This window comes from Helianthus annuus, chromosome 14 (genome assembly GCF_002127325.2).
Source record: "Helianthus annuus cultivar XRQ/B chromosome 14, HanXRQr2.0-SUNRISE, whole genome shotgun sequence".
Taxonomy (NCBI): Eukaryota; Viridiplantae; Streptophyta; class Magnoliopsida; order Asterales; family Asteraceae; genus Helianthus; species Helianthus annuus.
The window spans coordinates 49,714,265-49,734,645 of NC_035446.2; the positions used below are offsets into that span (position 1 = coordinate 49,714,265).

General features: G+C 47.9%; 1 protein-coding gene and 23 non-coding genes across 25 annotated transcripts; 1 reads left to right on the forward strand and 23 right to left on the reverse strand.

Annotated features, from left to right (window-relative positions):
- Window positions 1-259: 259 nt before the first annotated feature.
- Window positions 260-378, reverse strand: LOC118486912. Its single transcript, XR_004880079.1, has one exon. It is a non-coding gene; the product is annotated as a 5S ribosomal RNA (ribosomal RNA).
- Window positions 379-773: 395 nt separating this feature from the next.
- LOC118487024 lies at window positions 774-892 on the reverse strand. The gene has a single exon (XR_004880191.1). It is a non-coding gene; the product is annotated as a 5S ribosomal RNA (ribosomal RNA).
- A 397-nt stretch (window positions 893-1,289) lies between these two features.
- On the reverse strand, window positions 1,290-1,408 carry LOC118487097. Its single transcript, XR_004880262.1, has one exon. It is a non-coding gene; the product is annotated as a 5S ribosomal RNA (ribosomal RNA).
- A 396-nt stretch (window positions 1,409-1,804) lies between these two features.
- Window positions 1,805-1,923, reverse strand: LOC118487108. Its single transcript, XR_004880273.1, has one exon. It is a non-coding gene; the product is annotated as a 5S ribosomal RNA (ribosomal RNA).
- A 397-nt stretch (window positions 1,924-2,320) lies between these two features.
- LOC118486808 lies at window positions 2,321-2,439 on the reverse strand. Its single transcript, XR_004879976.1, has one exon. It is a non-coding gene; the product is annotated as a 5S ribosomal RNA (ribosomal RNA).
- A 397-nt stretch (window positions 2,440-2,836) lies between these two features.
- Window positions 2,837-2,955, reverse strand: LOC118486819. Its single transcript, XR_004879987.1, has one exon. It is a non-coding gene; the product is annotated as a 5S ribosomal RNA (ribosomal RNA).
- Window positions 2,956-3,352: 397 nt separating this feature from the next.
- LOC118486828 lies at window positions 3,353-3,471 on the reverse strand. Its single transcript, XR_004879994.1, has one exon. It is a non-coding gene; the product is annotated as a 5S ribosomal RNA (ribosomal RNA).
- A 397-nt stretch (window positions 3,472-3,868) lies between these two features.
- On the reverse strand, window positions 3,869-3,987 carry LOC118486839. The gene has a single exon (XR_004880007.1). It is a non-coding gene; the product is annotated as a 5S ribosomal RNA (ribosomal RNA).
- Window positions 3,988-4,384: 397 nt separating this feature from the next.
- LOC118486850 lies at window positions 4,385-4,503 on the reverse strand. Its single transcript, XR_004880017.1, has one exon. It is a non-coding gene; the product is annotated as a 5S ribosomal RNA (ribosomal RNA).
- Window positions 4,504-4,900: 397 nt separating this feature from the next.
- On the reverse strand, window positions 4,901-5,019 carry LOC118486861. Its single transcript, XR_004880028.1, has one exon. It is a non-coding gene; the product is annotated as a 5S ribosomal RNA (ribosomal RNA).
- Window positions 5,020-5,416: 397 nt separating this feature from the next.
- LOC118486872 lies at window positions 5,417-5,535 on the reverse strand. Its single transcript, XR_004880039.1, has one exon. It is a non-coding gene; the product is annotated as a 5S ribosomal RNA (ribosomal RNA).
- A 397-nt stretch (window positions 5,536-5,932) lies between these two features.
- Window positions 5,933-6,051, reverse strand: LOC118486883. The gene has a single exon (XR_004880050.1). It is a non-coding gene; the product is annotated as a 5S ribosomal RNA (ribosomal RNA).
- Window positions 6,052-6,448: 397 nt separating this feature from the next.
- On the reverse strand, window positions 6,449-6,567 carry LOC118486895. The gene has a single exon (XR_004880061.1). It is a non-coding gene; the product is annotated as a 5S ribosomal RNA (ribosomal RNA).
- A 397-nt stretch (window positions 6,568-6,964) lies between these two features.
- LOC118486906 lies at window positions 6,965-7,083 on the reverse strand. The gene has a single exon (XR_004880073.1). It is a non-coding gene; the product is annotated as a 5S ribosomal RNA (ribosomal RNA).
- A 397-nt stretch (window positions 7,084-7,480) lies between these two features.
- LOC118486918 lies at window positions 7,481-7,599 on the reverse strand. Its single transcript, XR_004880085.1, has one exon. It is a non-coding gene; the product is annotated as a 5S ribosomal RNA (ribosomal RNA).
- A 397-nt stretch (window positions 7,600-7,996) lies between these two features.
- On the reverse strand, window positions 7,997-8,115 carry LOC118486929. The gene has a single exon (XR_004880096.1). It is a non-coding gene; the product is annotated as a 5S ribosomal RNA (ribosomal RNA).
- A 397-nt stretch (window positions 8,116-8,512) lies between these two features.
- LOC118486940 lies at window positions 8,513-8,631 on the reverse strand. Its single transcript, XR_004880107.1, has one exon. It is a non-coding gene; the product is annotated as a 5S ribosomal RNA (ribosomal RNA).
- A 397-nt stretch (window positions 8,632-9,028) lies between these two features.
- Window positions 9,029-9,147, reverse strand: LOC118486951. Its single transcript, XR_004880118.1, has one exon. It is a non-coding gene; the product is annotated as a 5S ribosomal RNA (ribosomal RNA).
- Window positions 9,148-9,544: 397 nt separating this feature from the next.
- LOC118486962 lies at window positions 9,545-9,663 on the reverse strand. The gene has a single exon (XR_004880129.1). It is a non-coding gene; the product is annotated as a 5S ribosomal RNA (ribosomal RNA).
- A 397-nt stretch (window positions 9,664-10,060) lies between these two features.
- Window positions 10,061-10,179, reverse strand: LOC118486974. Its single transcript, XR_004880140.1, has one exon. It is a non-coding gene; the product is annotated as a 5S ribosomal RNA (ribosomal RNA).
- Window positions 10,180-10,576: 397 nt separating this feature from the next.
- Window positions 10,577-10,695, reverse strand: LOC118486985. The gene has a single exon (XR_004880152.1). It is a non-coding gene; the product is annotated as a 5S ribosomal RNA (ribosomal RNA).
- Window positions 10,696-11,092: 397 nt separating this feature from the next.
- Window positions 11,093-11,211, reverse strand: LOC118486996. Its single transcript, XR_004880163.1, has one exon. It is a non-coding gene; the product is annotated as a 5S ribosomal RNA (ribosomal RNA).
- Window positions 11,212-11,608: 397 nt separating this feature from the next.
- Window positions 11,609-11,727, reverse strand: LOC118487007. The gene has a single exon (XR_004880174.1). It is a non-coding gene; the product is annotated as a 5S ribosomal RNA (ribosomal RNA).
- A 1,713-nt stretch (window positions 11,728-13,440) lies between these two features.
- Window positions 13,441-19,419, forward strand: LOC110908481 (exportin-4). Of its 2 annotated transcripts, XM_022153425.2 has the most exons (7): window positions 13,441-14,025; window positions 14,100-14,150; window positions 14,234-14,311; window positions 14,389-14,502; window positions 14,699-14,886; window positions 15,012-15,061; window positions 18,758-19,419. In XM_022153425.2, exons 1-7 carry the CDS (start codon window positions 13,987-13,989, stop codon window positions 18,766-18,768), a joined length of 531 nt encoding a protein of 176 aa, XP_022009117.1. In that variant the 5' UTR covers window positions 13,441-13,986; the 3' UTR covers window positions 18,769-19,419. The 2 variants fall into 2 exon arrangements, with proteins under 2 accessions (XP_022009117.1, XP_035838745.1); XM_035982852.1 differs by lacking the exon at window positions 18,758-19,419 and having other exon boundaries at window positions 15,012-16,502.
- The last annotated feature ends 962 nt before the right edge of the window (window positions 19,420-20,381 follow it).

A 20,381-nucleotide genomic window follows, 5' to 3' on the forward strand; every position in this document is an offset into this window, starting at 1 on the left:
TTGACAAAAGCGGCCACTCCCGTCAGTAAGCTCTCACGCTTTCGATAAACTGAGGGCACGTCAGTCCAACGCCTACGAGCGGCCCGTCTCCCATATCCGTCTCCCGCGCCGACGAGCCTTCGGCACGGTAAACCGTGTTTAATCGAAAGCGCGCCTCCGGGCACCCCGTAGCCCCGTTCCCCACATCAACGGCCACCCGCATGCTACGCCAAAGAAACATCGACCGGTAAATAAAATAAACCAAAAAACGAAAAAAAGGGGGTTGCAACACGAGGACTTCCCAGGGGGTCACCCATCCTAGTACTACTCTCGCCCAAGCACGCTTAACTGCGGAGTTCTGATGGGATCCGGTGCATTAGTGCTGGTATGATCGCAACCGAAAGAATACAAGCTCCTTATTCCTTTATACCTTTCCACGCCTTGATCCCATGCCCACCTATGCTCTCATGTGTGGCCTACGTTACGCGTCTCGGGCCCGCCGTGCGCGCGCGCCTTCGTCATGGCCTTCCTTTGACAAAAGCGGCCACTCCCGTCAATAAGCTCTCACGCTTTCCGATAAACTGAGGGCACGTCAGTCCAACGCCTACGAGCGGGCCCGTCTCCCCATATCCGTCTCCCGCGCCGACGAGCCTTCGGCACGGTAAACCGTGTTTAATCGAAAGCGCGCCTCCGGGCACCCCGTAGCCCCGTTCCCCACATCAACGGCCACCCGCATGCTACGCCAAAGAAACATCGACCGGTAAATAAAATAAACCAAAAAACGAAAAAAAAGGGGGTTGCAACACGAGGACTTCCCAGGGGGTCACCCATCCTAGTACTACTCTCGCCCAAGCACGCTTAACTGCGGAGTTCTGATGGGATCCGGTGCATTAGTGCTGGTATGATCGCAACCGAAAGAATACAAGCTCCTTATTCCTTTATACCTTTCCACGCCTTGATCCCATGCCCACCTATGCTCTCATGTGTGGCCTACGTTACGCGTCTCGGGCCCGCCGTGCGCGCGCGCGCCTTCGTCATGGCCTTCCTTTGACAAAAGCGGCCACTCCCGTCAATAAGCTCTCACGCTTTCCGATAAACTGAGGGCACGTCAGTCCAACGCCTACGAGCGGGCCCGTCTCCCCATATCCGTCTCCCGCGCCGACGAGCCTTCGGCACGGTAAACCGTGTTTAATCGAAAGCGCGCCTCCGGGCACCCCGTAGCCCCGTTCCCCACATCAACGGCCACCCGCATGCTACGCCAAAGAAACATCGACCGGTAAATAAAATAAACCAAAAAACGAAAAAAAAGGGGGTTGCAACACGAGGACTTCCCAGGGGGTCACCCATCCTAGTACTACTCTCGCCCAAGCACGCTTAACTGCGGAGTTCTGATGGGATCCGGTGCATTAGTGCTGGTATGATCGCAACCGAAAGAATACAAGCTCCTTATTCCTTTATACCTTTCCACGCCTTGATCCCATGCCCACCTATGCTCTCATGTGTGGCCTACGTTACGCGTCTCGGGCCCGCCGTGCGCGCGCGCGCCTTCGTCATGGCCTTCCTTTGACAAAAGCGGCCACTCCCGTCAATAAGCTCTCACGCTTTCCGATAAACTGAGGGCACGTCAGTCCAACGCCTACGAGCGGGCCCGTCTCCCCATATCCGTCTCCCGCGCCGACGAGCCTTCGGCACGGTAAACCGTGTTTAATCGAAAGCGCGCCTCCGGGCACCCCGTAGCCCCGTTCCCCACATCAACGGCCACCCGCATGCTACGCCAAAGAAACATCGACCGGTAAATAAAATAAACCAAAAAACGAAAAAAAGGGGGTTGCAACACGAGGACTTCCCAGGGGGTCACCCATCCTAGTACTACTCTCGCCCAAGCACGCTTAACTGCGGAGTTCTGATGGGATCCGGTGCATTAGTGCTGGTATGATCGCAACCGAAAGAATACAAGCTCCTTATTCCTTTATACCTTTCCACGCCTTGATCCCATGCCCACCTATGCTCTCATGTGTGGCCTACGTTACGCGTCTCGGGCCCGCCGTGCGCGCGCGCGCCTTCGTCATGGCCTTCCTTTGACAAAAGCGGCCACTCCCGTCAATAAGCTCTCACGCTTTCCGATAAACTGAGGGCACGTCAGTCCAACGCCTACGAGCGGGCCCGTCTCCCCATATCCGTCTCCCGCGCCGACGAGCCTTCGGCACGGTAAACCGTGTTTAATCGAAAGCGCGCCTCCGGGCACCCCGTAGCCCCGTTCCCCACATCAACGGCCACCCGCATGCTACGCCAAAGAAACATCGACCGGTAAATAAAATAAACCAAAAAACGAAAAAAAAGGGGGTTGCAACACGAGGACTTCCCAGGGGGTCACCCATCCTAGTACTACTCTCGCCCAAGCACGCTTAACTGCGGAGTTCTGATGGGATCCGGTGCATTAGTGCTGGTATGATCGCAACCGAAAGAATACAAGCTCCTTATTCCTTTATACCTTTCCACGCCTTGATCCCATGCCCACCTATGCTCTCATGTGTGGCCTACGTTACGCGTCTCGGGCCCGCCGTGCGCGCGCGCGCCTTCGTCATGGCCTTCCTTTGACAAAAGCGGCCACTCCCGTCAATAAGCTCTCACGCTTTCCGATAAACTGAGGGCACGTCAGTCCAACGCCTACGAGCGGGCCCGTCTCCCCATATCCGTCTCCCGCGCCGACGAGCCTTCGGCACGGTAAACCGTGTTTAATCGAAAGCGCGCCTCCGGGCACCCCGTAGCCCCGTTCCCCACATCAACGGCCACCCGCATGCTACGCCAAAGAAACATCGACCGGTAAATAAAATAAACCAAAAAACGAAAAAAAAGGGGGTTGCAACACGAGGACTTCCCAGGGGGTCACCCATCCTAGTACTACTCTCGCCCAAGCACGCTTAACTGCGGAGTTCTGATGGGATCCGGTGCATTAGTGCTGGTATGATCGCAACCGAAAGAATACAAGCTCCTTATTCCTTTATACCTTTCCACGCCTTGATCCCATGCCCACCTATGCTCTCATGTGTGGCCTACGTTACGCGTCTCGGGCCCGCCGTGCGCGCGCGCGCCTTCGTCATGGCCTTCCTTTGACAAAAGCGGCCACTCCCGTCAATAAGCTCTCACGCTTTCCGATAAACTGAGGGCACGTCAGTCCAACGCCTACGAGCGGGCCCGTCTCCCCATATCCGTCTCCCGCGCCGACGAGCCTTCGGCACGGTAAACCGTGTTTAATCGAAAGCGCGCCTCCGGGCACCCCGTAGCCCCGTTCCCCACATCAACGGCCACCCGCATGCTACGCCAAAGAAACATCGACCGGTAAATAAAATAAACCAAAAAACGAAAAAAAAGGGGGTTGCAACACGAGGACTTCCCAGGGGGTCACCCATCCTAGTACTACTCTCGCCCAAGCACGCTTAACTGCGGAGTTCTGATGGGATCCGGTGCATTAGTGCTGGTATGATCGCAACCGAAAGAATACAAGCTCCTTATTCCTTTATACCTTTCCACGCCTTGATCCCATGCCCACCTATGCTCTCATGTGTGGCCTACGTTACGCGTCTCGGGCCCGCCGTGCGCGCGCGCGCCTTCGTCATGGCCTTCCTTTGACAAAAGCGGCCACTCCCGTCAATAAGCTCTCACGCTTTCCGATAAACTGAGGGCACGTCAGTCCAACGCCTACGAGCGGGCCCGTCTCCCCATATCCGTCTCCCGCGCCGACGAGCCTTCGGCACGGTAAACCGTGTTTAATCGAAAGCGCGCCTCCGGGCACCCCGTAGCCCCGTTCCCCACATCAACGGCCACCCGCATGCTACGCCAAAGAAACATCGACCGGTAAATAAAATAAACCAAAAAACGAAAAAAAAGGGGGTTGCAACACGAGGACTTCCCAGGGGGTCACCCATCCTAGTACTACTCTCGCCCAAGCACGCTTAACTGCGGAGTTCTGATGGGATCCGGTGCATTAGTGCTGGTATGATCGCAACCGAAAGAATACAAGCTCCTTATTCCTTTATACCTTTCCACGCCTTGATCCCATGCCCACCTATGCTCTCATGTGTGGCCTACGTTACGCGTCTCGGGCCCGCCGTGCGCGCGCGCGCCTTCGTCATGGCCTTCCTTTGACAAAAGCGGCCACTCCCGTCAATAAGCTCTCACGCTTTCCGATAAACTGAGGGCACGTCAGTCCAACGCCTACGAGCGGGCCCGTCTCCCCATATCCGTCTCCCGCGCCGACGAGCCTTCGGCACGGTAAACCGTGTTTAATCGAAAGCGCGCCTCCGGGCACCCCGTAGCCCCGTTCCCCACATCAACGGCCACCCGCATGCTACGCCAAAGAAACATCGACCGGTAAATAAAATAAACCAAAAAACGAAAAAAAAGGGGGTTGCAACACGAGGACTTCCCAGGGGGTCACCCATCCTAGTACTACTCTCGCCCAAGCACGCTTAACTGCGGAGTTCTGATGGGATCCGGTGCATTAGTGCTGGTATGATCGCAACCGAAAGAATACAAGCTCCTTATTCCTTTATACCTTTCCACGCCTTGATCCCATGCCCACCTATGCTCTCATGTGTGGCCTACGTTACGCGTCTCGGGCCCGCCGTGCGCGCGCGCGCCTTCGTCATGGCCTTCCTTTGACAAAAGCGGCCACTCCCGTCAATAAGCTCTCACGCTTTCCGATAAACTGAGGGCACGTCAGTCCAACGCCTACGAGCGGGCCCGTCTCCCCATATCCGTCTCCCGCGCCGACGAGCCTTCGGCACGGTAAACCGTGTTTAATCGAAAGCGCGCCTCCGGGCACCCCGTAGCCCCGTTCCCCACATCAACGGCCACCCGCATGCTACGCCAAAGAAACATCGACCGGTAAATAAAATAAACCAAAAAACGAAAAAAAAGGGGGTTGCAACACGAGGACTTCCCAGGGGGTCACCCATCCTAGTACTACTCTCGCCCAAGCACGCTTAACTGCGGAGTTCTGATGGGATCCGGTGCATTAGTGCTGGTATGATCGCAACCGAAAGAATACAAGCTCCTTATTCCTTTATACCTTTCCACGCCTTGATCCCATGCCCACCTATGCTCTCATGTGTGGCCTACGTTACGCGTCTCGGGCCCGCCGTGCGCGCGCGCGCCTTCGTCATGGCCTTCCTTTGACAAAAGCGGCCACTCCCGTCAATAAGCTCTCACGCTTTCCGATAAACTGAGGGCACGTCAGTCCAACGCCTACGAGCGGGCCCGTCTCCCCATATCCGTCTCCCGCGCCGACGAGCCTTCGGCACGGTAAACCGTGTTTAATCGAAAGCGCGCCTCCGGGCACCCCGTAGCCCCGTTCCCCACATCAACGGCCACCCGCATGCTACGCCAAAGAAACATCGACCGGTAAATAAAATAAACCAAAAAACGAAAAAAAAGGGGGTTGCAACACGAGGACTTCCCAGGGGGTCACCCATCCTAGTACTACTCTCGCCCAAGCACGCTTAACTGCGGAGTTCTGATGGGATCCGGTGCATTAGTGCTGGTATGATCGCAACCGAAAGAATACAAGCTCCTTATTCCTTTATACCTTTCCACGCCTTGATCCCATGCCCACCTATGCTCTCATGTGTGGCCTACGTTACGCGTCTCGGGCCCGCCGTGCGCGCGCGCGCCTTCGTCATGGCCTTCCTTTGACAAAAGCGGCCACTCCCGTCAATAAGCTCTCACGCTTTCCGATAAACTGAGGGCACGTCAGTCCAACGCCTACGAGCGGGCCCGTCTCCCCATATCCGTCTCCCGCGCCGACGAGCCTTCGGCACGGTAAACCGTGTTTAATCGAAAGCGCGCCTCCGGGCACCCCGTAGCCCCGTTCCCCACATCAACGGCCACCCGCATGCTACGCCAAAGAAACATCGACCGGTAAATAAAATAAACCAAAAAACGAAAAAAAAGGGGGTTGCAACACGAGGACTTCCCAGGGGGTCACCCATCCTAGTACTACTCTCGCCCAAGCACGCTTAACTGCGGAGTTCTGATGGGATCCGGTGCATTAGTGCTGGTATGATCGCAACCGAAAGAATACAAGCTCCTTATTCCTTTATACCTTTCCACGCCTTGATCCCATGCCCACCTATGCTCTCATGTGTGGCCTACGTTACGCGTCTCGGGCCCGCCGTGCGCGCGCGCGCCTTCGTCATGGCCTTCCTTTGACAAAAGCGGCCACTCCCGTCAGTAAGCTCTCACGCTTTCCGATAAACTGAGGGCACGTCAGTCCAACGCCTACGAGCGGGCCCGTCTCCCCATATCCGTCTCCCGCGCCGACGAGCCTTCGGCACGGTAAACCGTGTTTAATCGAAAGCGCGCCTCCGGGCACCCCGTAGCCCCGTTCCCCACATCAACGGCCACCCGCATGCTACGCCAAAGAAACATCGACCGGTAAATAAAATAAACCAAAAAACGAAAAAAAAGGGGGTTGCAACACGAGGACTTCCCAGGGGGTCACCCATCCTAGTACTACTCTCGCCCAAGCACGCTTAACTGCGGAGTTCTGATGGGATCCGGTGCATTAGTGCTGGTATGATCGCAACCGAAAGAATACAAGCTCCTTATTCCTTTATACCTTTCCACGCCTTGATCCCATGCCCACCTATGCTCTCATGTGTGGCCTACGTTACGCGTCTCGGGCCCGCCGTGCGCGCGCGCGCCTTCGTCATGGCCTTCCTTTGACAAAAGCGGCCACTCCCGTCAATAAGCTCTCACGCTTTCCGATAAACTGAGGGCACGTCAGTCCAACGCCTACGAGCGGGCCCGTCTCCCCATATCCGTCTCCCGCGCCGACGAGCCTTCGGCACGGTAAACCGTGTTTAATCGAAAGCGCGCCTCCGGGCACCCCGTAGCCCCGTTCCCCACATCAACGGCCACCCGCATGCTACGCCAAAGAAACATCGACCGGTAAATAAAATAAACCAAAAAACGAAAAAAAAGGGGGTTGCAACACGAGGACTTCCCAGGGGGTCACCCATCCTAGTACTACTCTCGCCCAAGCACGCTTAACTGCGGAGTTCTGATGGGATCCGGTGCATTAGTGCTGGTATGATCGCAACCGAAAGAATACAAGCTCCTTATTCCTTTATACCTTTCCACGCCTTGATCCCATGCCCACCTATGCTCTCATGTGTGGCCTACGTTACGCGTCTCGGGCCCGCCGTGCGCGCGCGCGCCTTCGTCATGGCCTTCCTTTGACAAAAGCGGCCACTCCCGTCAATAAGCTCTCACGCTTTCCGATAAACTGAGGGCACGTCAGTCCAACGCCTACGAGCGGGCCCGTCTCCCCATATCCGTCTCCCGCGCCGACGAGCCTTCGGCACGGTAAACCGTGTTTAATCGAAAGCGCGCCTCCGGGCACCCCGTAGCCCCGTTCCCCACATCAACGGCCACCCGCATGCTACGCCAAAGAAACATCGACCGGTAAATAAAATAAACCAAAAAACGAAAAAAAAGGGGGTTGCAACACGAGGACTTCCCAGGGGGTCACCCATCCTAGTACTACTCTCGCCCAAGCACGCTTAACTGCGGAGTTCTGATGGGATCCGGTGCATTAGTGCTGGTATGATCGCAACCGAAAGAATACAAGCTCCTTATTCCTTTATACCTTTCCACGCCTTGATCCCATGCCCACCTATGCTCTCATGTGTGGCCTACGTTACGCGTCTCGGGCCCGCCGTGCGCGCGCGCGCCTTCGTCATGGCCTTCCTTTGACAAAAGCGGCCACTCCCGTCAGTAAGCTCTCACGCTTTCCGATAAACTGAGGGCACGTCAGTCCAACGCCTACGAGCGGGCCCGTCTCCCCATATCCGTCTCCCGCGCCGACGAGCCTTCGGCACGGTAAACCGTGTTTAATCGAAAGCGCGCCTCCGGGCACCCCGTAGCCCCGTTCCCCACATCAACGGCCACCCGCATGCTACGCCAAAGAAACATCGACCGGTAAATAAAATAAACCAAAAAACGAAAAAAAAGGGGGTTGCAACACGAGGACTTCCCAGGGGGTCACCCATCCTAGTACTACTCTCGCCCAAGCACGCTTAACTGCGGAGTTCTGATGGGATCCGGTGCATTAGTGCTGGTATGATCGCAACCGAAAGAATACAAGCTCCTTATTCCTTTATACCTTTCCACGCCTTGATCCCATGCCCACCTATGCTCTCATGTGTGGCCTACGTTACGCGTCTCGGGCCCGCCGTGCGCGCGCGCGCCTTCGTCATGGCCTTCCTTTGACAAAAGCGGCCACTCCCGTCAGTAAGCTCTCACGCTTTCCGATAAACTGAGGGCACGTCAGTCCAACGCCTACGAGCGGGCCCGTCTCCCCATATCCGTCTCCCGCGCCGACGAGCCTTCGGCACGGTAAACCGTGTTTAATCGAAAGCGCGCCTCCGGGCACCCCGTAGCCCCGTTCCCCACATCAACGGCCACCCGCATGCTACGCCAAAGAAACATCGACCGGTAAATAAAATAAACCAAAAAACGAAAAAAAAGGGGGTTGCAACACGAGGACTTCCCAGGGGGTCACCCATCCTAGTACTACTCTCGCCCAAGCACGCTTAACTGCGGAGTTCTGATGGGATCCGGTGCATTAGTGCTGGTATGATCGCAACCGAAAGAATACAAGCTCCTTATTCCTTTATACCTTTCCACGCCTTGATCCCATGCCCACCTATGCTCTCATGTGTGGCCTACGTTACGCGTCTCGGGCCCGCCGTGCGCGCGCGCGCCTTCGTCATGGCCTTCCTTTGACAAAAGCGGCCACTCCCGTCAGTAAGCTCTCACGCTTTCCGATAAACTGAGGGCACGTCAGTCCAACGCCTACGAGCGGGCCCGTCTCCCCATATCCGTCTCCCGCGCCGACGAGCCTTCGGCACGGTAAACCGTGTTTAATCGAAAGCGCGCCTCCGGGCACCCCGTAGCCCCGTTCCCCACATCAACGGCCACCCGCATGCTACGCCAAAGAAACATCGACCGGTAAATAAAATAAACCAAAAAACGAAAAAAAAGGGGGTTGCAACACGAGGACTTCCCAGGGGGTCACCCATCCTAGTACTACTCTCGCCCAAGCACGCTTAACTGCGGAGTTCTGATGGGATCCGGTGCATTAGTGCTGGTATGATCGCAACCGAAAGAATACAAGCTCCTTATTCCTTTATACCTTTCCACGCCTTGATCCCATGCCCACCTATGCTCTCATGTGTGGCCTACGTTACGCGTCTCGGGCCCGCCGTGCGCGCGCGCGCCTTCGTCATGGCCTTCCTTTGACAAAAGCGGCCACTCCCGTCAGTAAGCTCTCACGCTTTCCGATAAACTGAGGGCACGTCAGTCCAACGCCTACGAGCGGGCCCGTCTCCCCATATCCGTCTCCCGCGCCGACGAGCCTTCGGCACGGTAAACCGTGTTTAATCGAAAGCGCGCCTCCGGGCACCCCGTAGCCCCGTTCCCCACATCAACGGCCACCCGCATGCTACGCCAAAGAAACATCGACCGGTAAATAAAATAAACCAAAAAACGAAAAAAAAGGGGGTTGCAACACGAGGACTTCCCAGGGGGTCACCCATCCTAGTACTACTCTCGCCCAAGCACGCTTAACTGCGGAGTTCTGATGGGATCCGGTGCATTAGTGCTGGTATGATCGCAACCGAAAGAATACAAGCTCCTTATTCCTTTATACCTTTCCACGCCTTGATCCCATGCCCACCTATGCTCTCATGTGTGGCCTACGTTACGCGTCTCGGGCCCGCCGTGCGCGCGCGCGCCTTCGTCATGGCCTTCCTTTGACAAAAGCGGCCACTCCCGTCAGTAAGCTCTCACGCTTTCCGATAAACTGAGGGCACGTCAGTCCAACGCCTACGAGCGGGCCCGTCTCCCCATATCCGTCTCCCGCGCCGACGAGCCTTCGGCACGGTAAACCGTGTTTAATCGAAAGCGCGCCTCCGGGCACCCCGTAGCCCCGTTCCCCACATCAACGGCCACCCGCATGCTACGCCAAAGAAACATCGACCGGTAAATAAAATAAACCAAAAAACGAAAAAAAAGGGGGTTGCAACACGAGGACTTCCCAGGGGGTCACCCATCCTAGTACTACTCTCGCCCAAGCACGCTTAACTGCGGAGTTCTGATGGGATCCGGTGCATTAGTGCTGGTATGATCGCAACCGAAAGAATACAAGCTCCTTATTCCTTTATACCTTTCCACGCCTTGATCCCATGCCCACCTATGCTCTCATGTGTGGCCTACGTTACGCGTCTCGGGCCCGCCGTGCGCGCGCGCGCCTTCGTCATGGCCTTCCTTTGACAAAAGCGGCCACTCCCGTCAGTAAGCTCTCACGCTTTCCGATAAACTGAGGGCACGTCAGTCCAACGCCTACGAGCGGGCCCGTCTCCCCATATCCGTCTCCCGCGCCGACGAGCCTTCGGCACGGTAAACCGTGTTTAATCGAAAGCGCGCCTCCGGGCACCCCGTAGCCCCGTTCCCCACATCAACGGCCACCCGCATGCTACGCCAAAGAAACATCGACCGGTAAATAAAATAAACCAAAAAACGAAAAAAAAGGGGGTTGCAACACGAGGACTTCCCAGGGGGTCACCCATCCTAGTACTACTCTCGCCCAAGCACGCTTAACTGCGGAGTTCTGATGGGATCCGGTGCATTAGTGCTGGTATGATCGCAACCGAAAGAATACAAGCTCCTTATTCCTTTATACCTTTCCACGCCTTGATCCCATGCCCACCTATGCTCTCATGTGTGGCCTACGTTACGCGTCTCGGGCCCGCCGTGCGCGCGCGCGCCTTCGTCATGGCCTTCCTTTGACAAAAGCGGCCACTCCCGTCAGTAAGCTCTCACGCTTTCCGATAAACTGAGGGCACGTCAGTCCAACGCCTACGAGCGGGCCCGTCTCCCCATATCCGTCTCCCGCGCCGACGAGCCTTCGGCACGGTAAACCGTGTTTAATCGAAAGCGCGCCTCCGGGCACCCCGTAGCCCCGTTCCCCACATCAACGGCCACCCGCATGCTACGCCAAAGAAACATCGACCGGTAAATAAAATAAACCAAAAAACGAAAAAAAAGGGGGTTGCAACACGAGGACTTCCCAGGGGGTCACCCATCCTAGTACTACTCTCGCCCAAGCACGCTTAACTGCGGAGTTCTGATGGGATCCGGTGCATTAGTGCTGGTATGATCGCAACCGAAAGAATACAAGCTCCTTATTCCTTTATACCTTTCCACGCCTTGATCCCATGCCCACCTATGCTCTCATGTGTGGCCTACGTTACGCGTCTCGGGCCCGCCGTGCGCGCGCGCGCCTTCGTCATGGCCTTCCTTTGACAAAAGCGGCCACTCCCGTCAGTAAGCTCTCACGCTTTCCGATAAACTGAGGGCACGTCAGTCCAACGCCTACGAGCGGGCCCGTCTCCCCATATCCGTCTCCCGCGCCGACGAGCCTTCGGCACGGTAAACCGTGTTTAATCGAAAGCGCGCCTCCGGGCACCCCGTAGCCCCGTTCCCCACATCAACGGCCACCCGCATGCTACGCCAAAGAAACATCGACCGGTAAATAAAATAAACCAAAAAACGAAAAAAAAGGGGGTTGCAACACGAGGACTTCCCAGGGGGTCACCCATCCTAGTACTACTCTCGCCCAAGCACGCTTAACTGCGGAGTTCTGATGGGATCCGGTGCATTAGTGCTGGTATGATCGCAACCGAAAGAATACAAGCTCCTTATTCCTTTATACCTTTCCGCCGACCCGCAATGCGATACCTCACGGTCGGCCTGGTCTAAGCCCCGTGCAGAAACCCCACTGGTCCGGGATCGAACCCGTGACCTTTGGGTAAAACTTCACACTTCACTCCTTTTACCAGCTGGTAGTCATTGGCTTATGGTAATTTAGGTATGTATGGTTATTTTGCGTAAATCTTAATTCCTCTAACCCTTAAATACCATGAGGCTTAGCAAAATACATAATGAGTTTGCTTGGAAATTTGGAAGACTTGTGAAAATCTTGTAAAAAAACACAAAAGAATCATGGGTTTGTAGAATAACTGAATTGAGGTTCTCAAGAGTCAAAAGTTTTGTTTAAAAATTGTTGGTAAAAAAACTAGTGAGAGGATTAGAACCTGTGACCTCTCAAAAGTTTAATGTTTAAGAAGAATACAAGTAACCAGTTGACGTGGTTGATCTAAGTGAGCTTTTTATTATAATTTAACAAGAAATAAATATAGCTTCTTCATATAAGGTTATTGTAGGTTTTTCTAAATTGTTAGGGGTTTTGCAAGTTGACATTAGACAATGAATACAAATTAAAAGAAAATCGAAATAGAGGTTTGTATAACAAGTTATGGCTGGTCAAAGTGTCTAAAAAGGTCAAAATTAATATAAACAATAAAAAAGGAAGGTGAAATAGGTGAAATTAGAAAAAAAGTTATGGACAAACCGCCTTCGGCAGTTTGCCAGCTTGTAGATCTCGAAAAAAAAGCAATTTACAAAAAAATTCGGGTAATTCCGAGCTGTGTGTGAAGAGTTATGACCTTTCAAAGTTGTGTGAAAATGTTTCCAAATTGGGCAGATAAAAAAATAAAGAAACATATAGGGGCTTTAAAAAAAAAGTAACCTCTAGCAGTTGATAGTTATTATACAATAAAATATGCAAAGTTGAACAAAGCTTCAGCAAATTGAGATGAAGCATATGACACACGAATCCTTCAAATTATATATGTTGTTGCTCAAGATAACAATTACATTTTTATATATCATACATGAAACCTTCAGATTATATGTGTCCATGTGTAAGAAACATATAGGGGCTTTAAAAAAAAAGTAACCTCTAGCAGTTGATAGTTATTATACAATAAAATATGCAAAGTTGAACAAAGCTTCAGCAAATTGAGATGAAGCATATGACACACGAATCCTTCAAATTATATATGTTGTTGCTCAAGATAACAATTACATTTTTATATATCATACATGAAACCTTCAGATTATATGTGTCCATGTGTGTGCTCTCACAACACAATGGCTAGACATGGCATCACAAAAAATAATAAATTACATTCTCATGTCAGCCCACGAGCACCACGCCTTACCATGGGCAATGAATACAAATAAGACACCTCATCGGGAATCTGTTGAAATGACAAAGTGCAATTGCATACTTGAAGTGACGAGTCAAAGTTTTGGTAAAAAATGCATATTATGTGCGTTTTACGACAGAACTATGTTTCACAACCGCTTTGACTTTCGAGAATCCGACCCGTTTGGTCGATCTTAGGATCCGACCAAACACATATTTGTGACCATAGTTGCATAGGTGAAGGACTGATTTAATTTGACCAAAGTGTTGTGTTACCTTATACCTTGAAGTTGAGTAAATTCTTGTTTTAAGATTTATATGACATATTTTCTTTCTTTTTGATATTATACGCTCAAACATTCTATTCTGCACAGTGCTGTTTTTTTATTTAATTATTTAGTGACAACATTAGTTTAAACTACAATCTGGACATAAGCAGAAATTGAATTGCGTTTTCATGATTGTGGCATGCATAATGAAGATCAACTTCCAGAAATTCGTAGATAAAGTCTTGATTTTAACCACTCATGCTTTGCTGGTACCCAAGTTGCATGCAAGCTAATCCTCCTTACTGGTACCCAAATGGGAAAGCACAACAAACTTTCCAAGTTTTCTCTAGCTGTAACAAACAATGTACAACTGTACAAGTATTGCATACTGCTTATTAAGCTCTTGTATATTAGGTTTTCAGAAGTAGATTTTCAGCAAGTTTAGTTGAAAATTTTTCATATGAATCTCCAGTTTTGAACACCAAAAGTATAATTTCTGTCCCCGTGGTTTACACCCCTTCTCACGTACAAACCCTATTTGAAAAAAAACGACCATTCGAGTCTCTGTGGTTGTCAATTGGAGCATTTCAAGCATTTCAAGCAGCTTTCAAAGTGAAGCAAATGCTACAGCTTCTTCAAAAACTTTGCACAAAAGATATGGTACATTATTCGACGTTTCTTGGTCACACGTCTCCCGATGGATAATATTTTACATTAACATATAAAATTTTCAGGTTGACGTTTCGTCCGCTGCCAGTGACGATCAGCAGACAAGCATTTCTCAGGTATATGACTATATTCATATTCTCATTTTCTCCAACCCATGATGATGATCCTATAAAGCGGTAACTTTTTGTGTTGTCTGCAGGTTATATATGTTGGTGTTCACATTGTTAGCACTCTGATAACAATAGAAATGTTGAAGTATCCTAAGCTTTGTTATGATGTAAGCTTTCGACTTTATTAAGGGATGAATATCTGATTCTTATTTTACGGTCTAATTAATATTTATTTTGGGAGTAGCACTTTGCTCTGCTGTCACATATGCTGGAGGTTTATCCTGAAATGATTCCGAAACTAAACCATGAAGCCTTCAGTCATATTTCCGGAACTCTTGATTATGGTCTCCATCACCAGGTAAATGATAATCCATAATTAGCTTATGATAGCTGTGCATTATTCATTTACACGTGGTACATAGAGGTGCCATTTTCGACCCGATATGTTTCTGTTTAAATTTTAAAAACAGGTAACTTATAATGGTCAATCTGGGTTGATACCACCCATTTCACCATCTCTAATATTGTGGTACTTTTTTTTGGCGATGACTTAGGATGAAGAGATCGTTGGCACGTGTCTAAGATCTCTGAGAGCACTTGCATTTTACCACTATAATGAAAGAGAGGGCGGTAGAGATGGGCTAGGTCCACATGGTACAGACGCTGATGGAAATTTTCAGGATGGCATTCTTAGTAAATTTTTGCGATCGTTAATGCAACTACTGCTCTTTGAGGATTACAGGTAAGATGCAACTCTGTAGTGTTGACCTTTTTGACGGATTGTGTAAACTGCAAAATACGATCTTTTGATTTTAGATTTCTTTTTCATAATTATATGATTTACATCTTAAATTTGTGTGGTTGCAGCATGGATCTTGTAGGAGGTGCAGCTGATGCTCTTTTCCCGTTAATACCAGGTATCTCTACTTTCTTTTGAAGTTCATTCTGTTTTAGTTTTCCTTTTATTTGTTACGAAGAAAACGGGTCAAAGAGGACAAATAATTTTTGAGCGGGTTGATTTGGGCTTTTGTTGTATTGCTAGCCGGTGAAATGGGCCAAAGAAAACAGATTTAGTTCAGAAAACGGGTCAAATAGGTCAAAACACCCAAAATGTATTTTAAATGCATCATACGTCTTAAATCAATTTATTGAAAAAAATTCATATACAGTACTTGTATGGTTTTTATAATAATATGTAAGACTGAAGAAGTTTTTTTTATAATAATATGTAAGACTGAAGAAGTTTTTGGACTGTATTGGGTCTACTCAGACCTAGAGGTGTCCATCGAATTCGTTTTTAGTTTTTTTTTGGTAAGCAAACTCAAAAAACTGATTCAAGTTCAACAATTTGAATTCTGGTTGATTCGAATAATTCGGAATTAGAGGAAAACATAGGTAATACATAACATATATTTGATAAAGGGTTATTGGATTTTATCACCCTCAACTATCGGGTGCCACCCCCAATTAACACTTTGACACCCGGCACCTCCAACTTAACTTTTAGTTTGTGCTGCCACCAGTCTGTTAACTCATTACTAACTGAGTTAGTTTTTTGATCCTACGTGTCACACTCTTGATTACGTGGACATGATTATGTGGCGAATACGTGTCAAGCACCTTCATCTCCTTCCTTTAGAACACAAGAGATCAGAAACGTATATGATCTCTTGAAGATGCAAACAGATCTCTTTAAAACAAACAGATCTGGAACAATACCGGCATACTTGAAGGCCAAATCGGAGATGCAAATGATAACCGATTGAGAAATCTCCAGGTTGTTTCGTTTAGCTGTACCGAACAAAGAGATGAATCAAATGAAAATAAGATGAGTAAGAGAAATGTTGCGATATACAGTAACACATACAGACCTTCAGTTACCCAACCCTCCTCCTCTGTATTCCCCTCAGCATCAAAATTAAGGTTCTTGATGGGTGTCGGAATTTTAGCAAACATAGAATTAGTAGAACAAGGGGATTTGGAAGGTGTAGAGCAAGTTTCAGGGGAAAGCTTACCTTCCTCAACTGAATTTGAGGTTGTGTTCTTGGGGCCAGTGTTCGAAGCATCCTCCTCCACATCCATAGCAGCTGGACTTGGAGGCATAGCAGTGGTATGAGCCCCAATCGACGTCGTACTCTTCTCCTGAAGGTTGACATTAGGGTTACCTTGGAACAAATCATTCACGCACAGATTTGCCAAAGGATACGCCCCTTATCACTCTTTGATGGCTTGTGGCCAGAGGAATTTAGGGCTCCCACTATATCTTTGGAACTTTTGGCGGCATTACCAGATCTGGTAGAAATACAGCGTGAGATTAAGATGTTAGGGGAAATAGGAGGCAAATCTGGATCTAGGGGTGTTACTCGTGGCTCGCAACTCGCTTGAAACTCGCTCGAAAAAAACTCGAAGAAAGCTCGGCTCGAAATTGACAATGTACAAAGTGAATTAACTATTTATACTTGCATATTTAGCCATATGATTAAATTATATGGCAATTATGGCCCTTAGTCTATGAAGAAATTCATTTTTAAGGGCTTTTTAAGTAGTAAATTTTGCGGTTCTTTGTTAGTTCGAGCTAGATCGAGCCGAGCCGAGCCGAGCTAGCTCGAATTCTAATCGAGTCGAGCTCAAGCTTCAAATCTCAGCTCGATTTGAAATTCGAGCTCGAGCCAAGCCAACTCGAATCGAGTTCGAGTTGGGTCTTGCTCGGCTCGACTCGGCTCGTTTACAGCCCTCCCTATCTGGATCAGGAGGTAAGGGCGGTCAGGGCCGGCCCGTGGGCCAGCTAAATAAAGCTAGGGCTTTAGGCCACATTTTTTTAGGGCCTCCAGCCAAAAAAATTTTATATAGCCTGTATTCATTTTGGGCTTACAAGAATTAAGGAGGTAGGCTGAGAATGGCTTGGGCCGCGAGGTATAATTGGGGAAACAGAAGACATAGCGCGTGATAGTTTGATACTGTGTGGGGAACCCTGAACGAACAGAAGATCATCTAGGGCAACGAATCGACAATGGAACTGCCAATCGGCATTCGAGAACGGCAACAATCATGATGGATGCTAGGGTTAGGCGCAGACTGCAGAAAGTACTTTTATTAATAACATGGAAGGTGATCAAACGGATGAGAGAATTGATGAGACTGCAATTCTTATTGCTACAAAAAGAGTAGTTTTGAAGGAAAGGTCTTCGTCTGCGACATCAGCAGTGGAAAGTAAAAAGGAGGGACTATTTTCATCTTTTGTTCTACCACTTGACACTTCTTTTAAGAGTGAAATAAAAAAAAAAACAAGATGAAAATATAACTTCAATACAGGAAGATGGTGATCCAAAAAAGAAAGTTAAAGCTCACACAAATGAGAAAAAGTGTACCCATTTTAATGGAAAAATCTCACATGAAGTTACATTCTTCATCATTAGCATTGGTAGTGACTCACAACTTAACAGGCCGATTCGAAGCAGGTAATGAACTTTCACTATCTATTCATTTTTATTTTCGTTTAAAATTTCTTCTTCTGTAGTAAATAACATGATTAAGTGATAAACAATTTCTGTTTGGTATCTTTTAGTTGAAGAGGCACTTAATACCCTTCTAACTAAAGGAGGGATAAGTAAACGAAGAGTAAGTATCAGATTATATGTTAGCTATACTTTATTAGTCCGCCCTAGTATTCTACCTGTTTATTTGTTTACAAATAAATGTTTTTCTATTTATTCTTATAACTTTTTGAGCATTTCTATGAAGCCTATTTCTTTTCCTTTAGTTTTTATAAATTAGAAACAATTTTGGGCTAGCGTTTTCTGCGTGACAAATGTTAATTACGTTCATGCGTTAAAATTTCCCCCTTTTGGTGTTTTGTTTTGTTTTTTTAAGGCCTCAATTTTACACTTCGCTTTGGGCCACTAAAATGGTTGAGCCGGCCCTGAGGGCGGTGAGTGGATTCCACCTTTGGAAGGTGACATTTGAACACAAACAAGATCTGTACAGCGAATTTTTGGTAGAGAAGAAGGGAATTCGGTGCTAATTCATGATGATGGTGTGTGTGTTTTGTGTGTGTGTGAGAGAGAGATATATAGAGATATACTGACACGTATTCGCCACGTAATCAAAAGTGTGACGCGTAGGATCAAAAACTAAGTTAGTAATGAGTTAACGGAGTGGTGCCAGCACAAACTAAAAGTCAAGTTGGAGGTGCCGGACGTCAAAGTGTTAGTTGGGGGTGGCAACGGCCAAAGGCCGATAGTTGGGGGTGATATAATCCAATAAATAAGAATAGTATGTATTTTTTATTAAATAAAATATAATTAACTGAAATCAAATATTAAGGTCGAAGTCGAACCGGTTTGAAATCACAAATTTGAATTCAAATTGAAAACCGAATTCGGAATTTAGATTTTAACCCGATCCAAAACTTCAAAACTCAAGTAATTCGGTTCAATTCGCATTTTGTTTTTTTGGATTCTGATCCGAATAACTAACAAATGAGATACAAGAAGCCATTTAATCAAAAGTAAAAATAGTTCTTTTTTTTCTTTTCAAATTGTTATTTTCTGCTTGTCTAAAAACAAAGCAACTGGGAACATGATTTAGGTCTAATTTGGTCATTATTTGTACAGAGATTATGTAATGAGTTGATCGAAAGACAGCCAAAATCCAAATCCAGTATTGAAAACAAGAATGGCGAGTGCATTGCACTCGCTAGGCGATATTTCTCAGTCTGCTGATAGATTAGACATGAGAAAATTCAGAAAGAATCTCAATCAATTCCTTGTCGATGTCCGTGTATAATTTGATGCCTGCTGCTCATGGAACAACTTTCAACAGATGATATATTTATACACCGTGAATGGCACAGATGATGCAGGACCCTAGATCCTATTGTGAGGGGTCGTGTTCATACACGAATATTGTTGGTTTTTTTCTCTGTACATTCTGTCTCGAATCTGCTACAAATATCTGAGTTTATGGACCGTTTGAGATACATGTATCAGATGTAGGAGTGAAAAGGCAAGTCATAATTGGTGTTAGATTTCCATAAATGATGGATTTAGTTATTCCATTTTTGGTTTGGTGATTATAATAGTGAGGTGCGATATGAAGAAGAATACTGATGTTGAGGATGAAGGAACACGTAGTGGTTTTAAACAGAATGAATTGCCCAGGTTGGTTAAACTGGTTAGTTTCAGCGCTTGGTGGTTTGAAATGTATTCATTTTTTGAAATTAAAATATATAAATGATAAAATGGTGCAATGGTAATGGAGGGTTAACCATAACTGATAACCGTGCTTTGGCCGCATAGCCATAACCACAACCAATGGTTGGTTAACCCTTGATTATTGCTCGGGGCTGGTTAAACTCGGTCAAGTGTACAAGTGTACAAGTGTATTTATTTTCTGCTTTGTTCCCACTGAAAATTGTTCCATTGTGGTGCTGCAATCCATCTCGGTCGAATGAATTGGTATTCAATAATAGGAAGTATGCCATGAAAAAGATCTTTAATGAATTACGGATAAGGCTGTCAAGATCGGGTATTTGTTTATTCTTATACTAGTATTAAGCCTCTGCGTTGCAGCGGTTGTCGTCAAACTGTGTCAAGTCAGCGACCACCAACACTGGAAAAACTCGTAAAAACAAAATAAATAAAAACGAAAAAAATAACGTCGAGTGAAAAGCAGACGCGGAATCTTTGAATCACGAACGCTTGTTGCAGAGAAATTAAACCGAAACGTAAAATATAGAAAAAATAAATAAGTCAATCCAGGACCCGTGCGTTGGACAAACTTGTCAAACAGAGAAAAATAGATGTGCTGCGACTGTCCAGTCAAACGAGAAAAAATATATGAAAAAATGTTGAACCCCACACACATGTTCGGTGCGTTAATTCACAAAATTTAGAACGAAATGAAAAATTTGGGAAAGATGAAAAGTATGGTGAACCAAAATTGAAAATAAAAAAGAGTTGGAGTTAAACTGCAAAAAGTGAAAAACTTTGGGTTAAAAGTAAAAAAAAAAGGTCTAAATTGCAAAACTAAAGTTATTTATTAATCATAGATAAAGATAAGAATAAAAATAATGATATCTATATATTAGTTATTAATATAATATTAATATGAAAAGAAATCTATTAAATAAATATGAATAAATTTATGAGTTTGAAGGAGAGAATGTCAGGTGGCATTATTTGTAGTCTTTTATTATAAGTTAGATTTCTGTTGTATCATCATTTTATCGGGTATTTG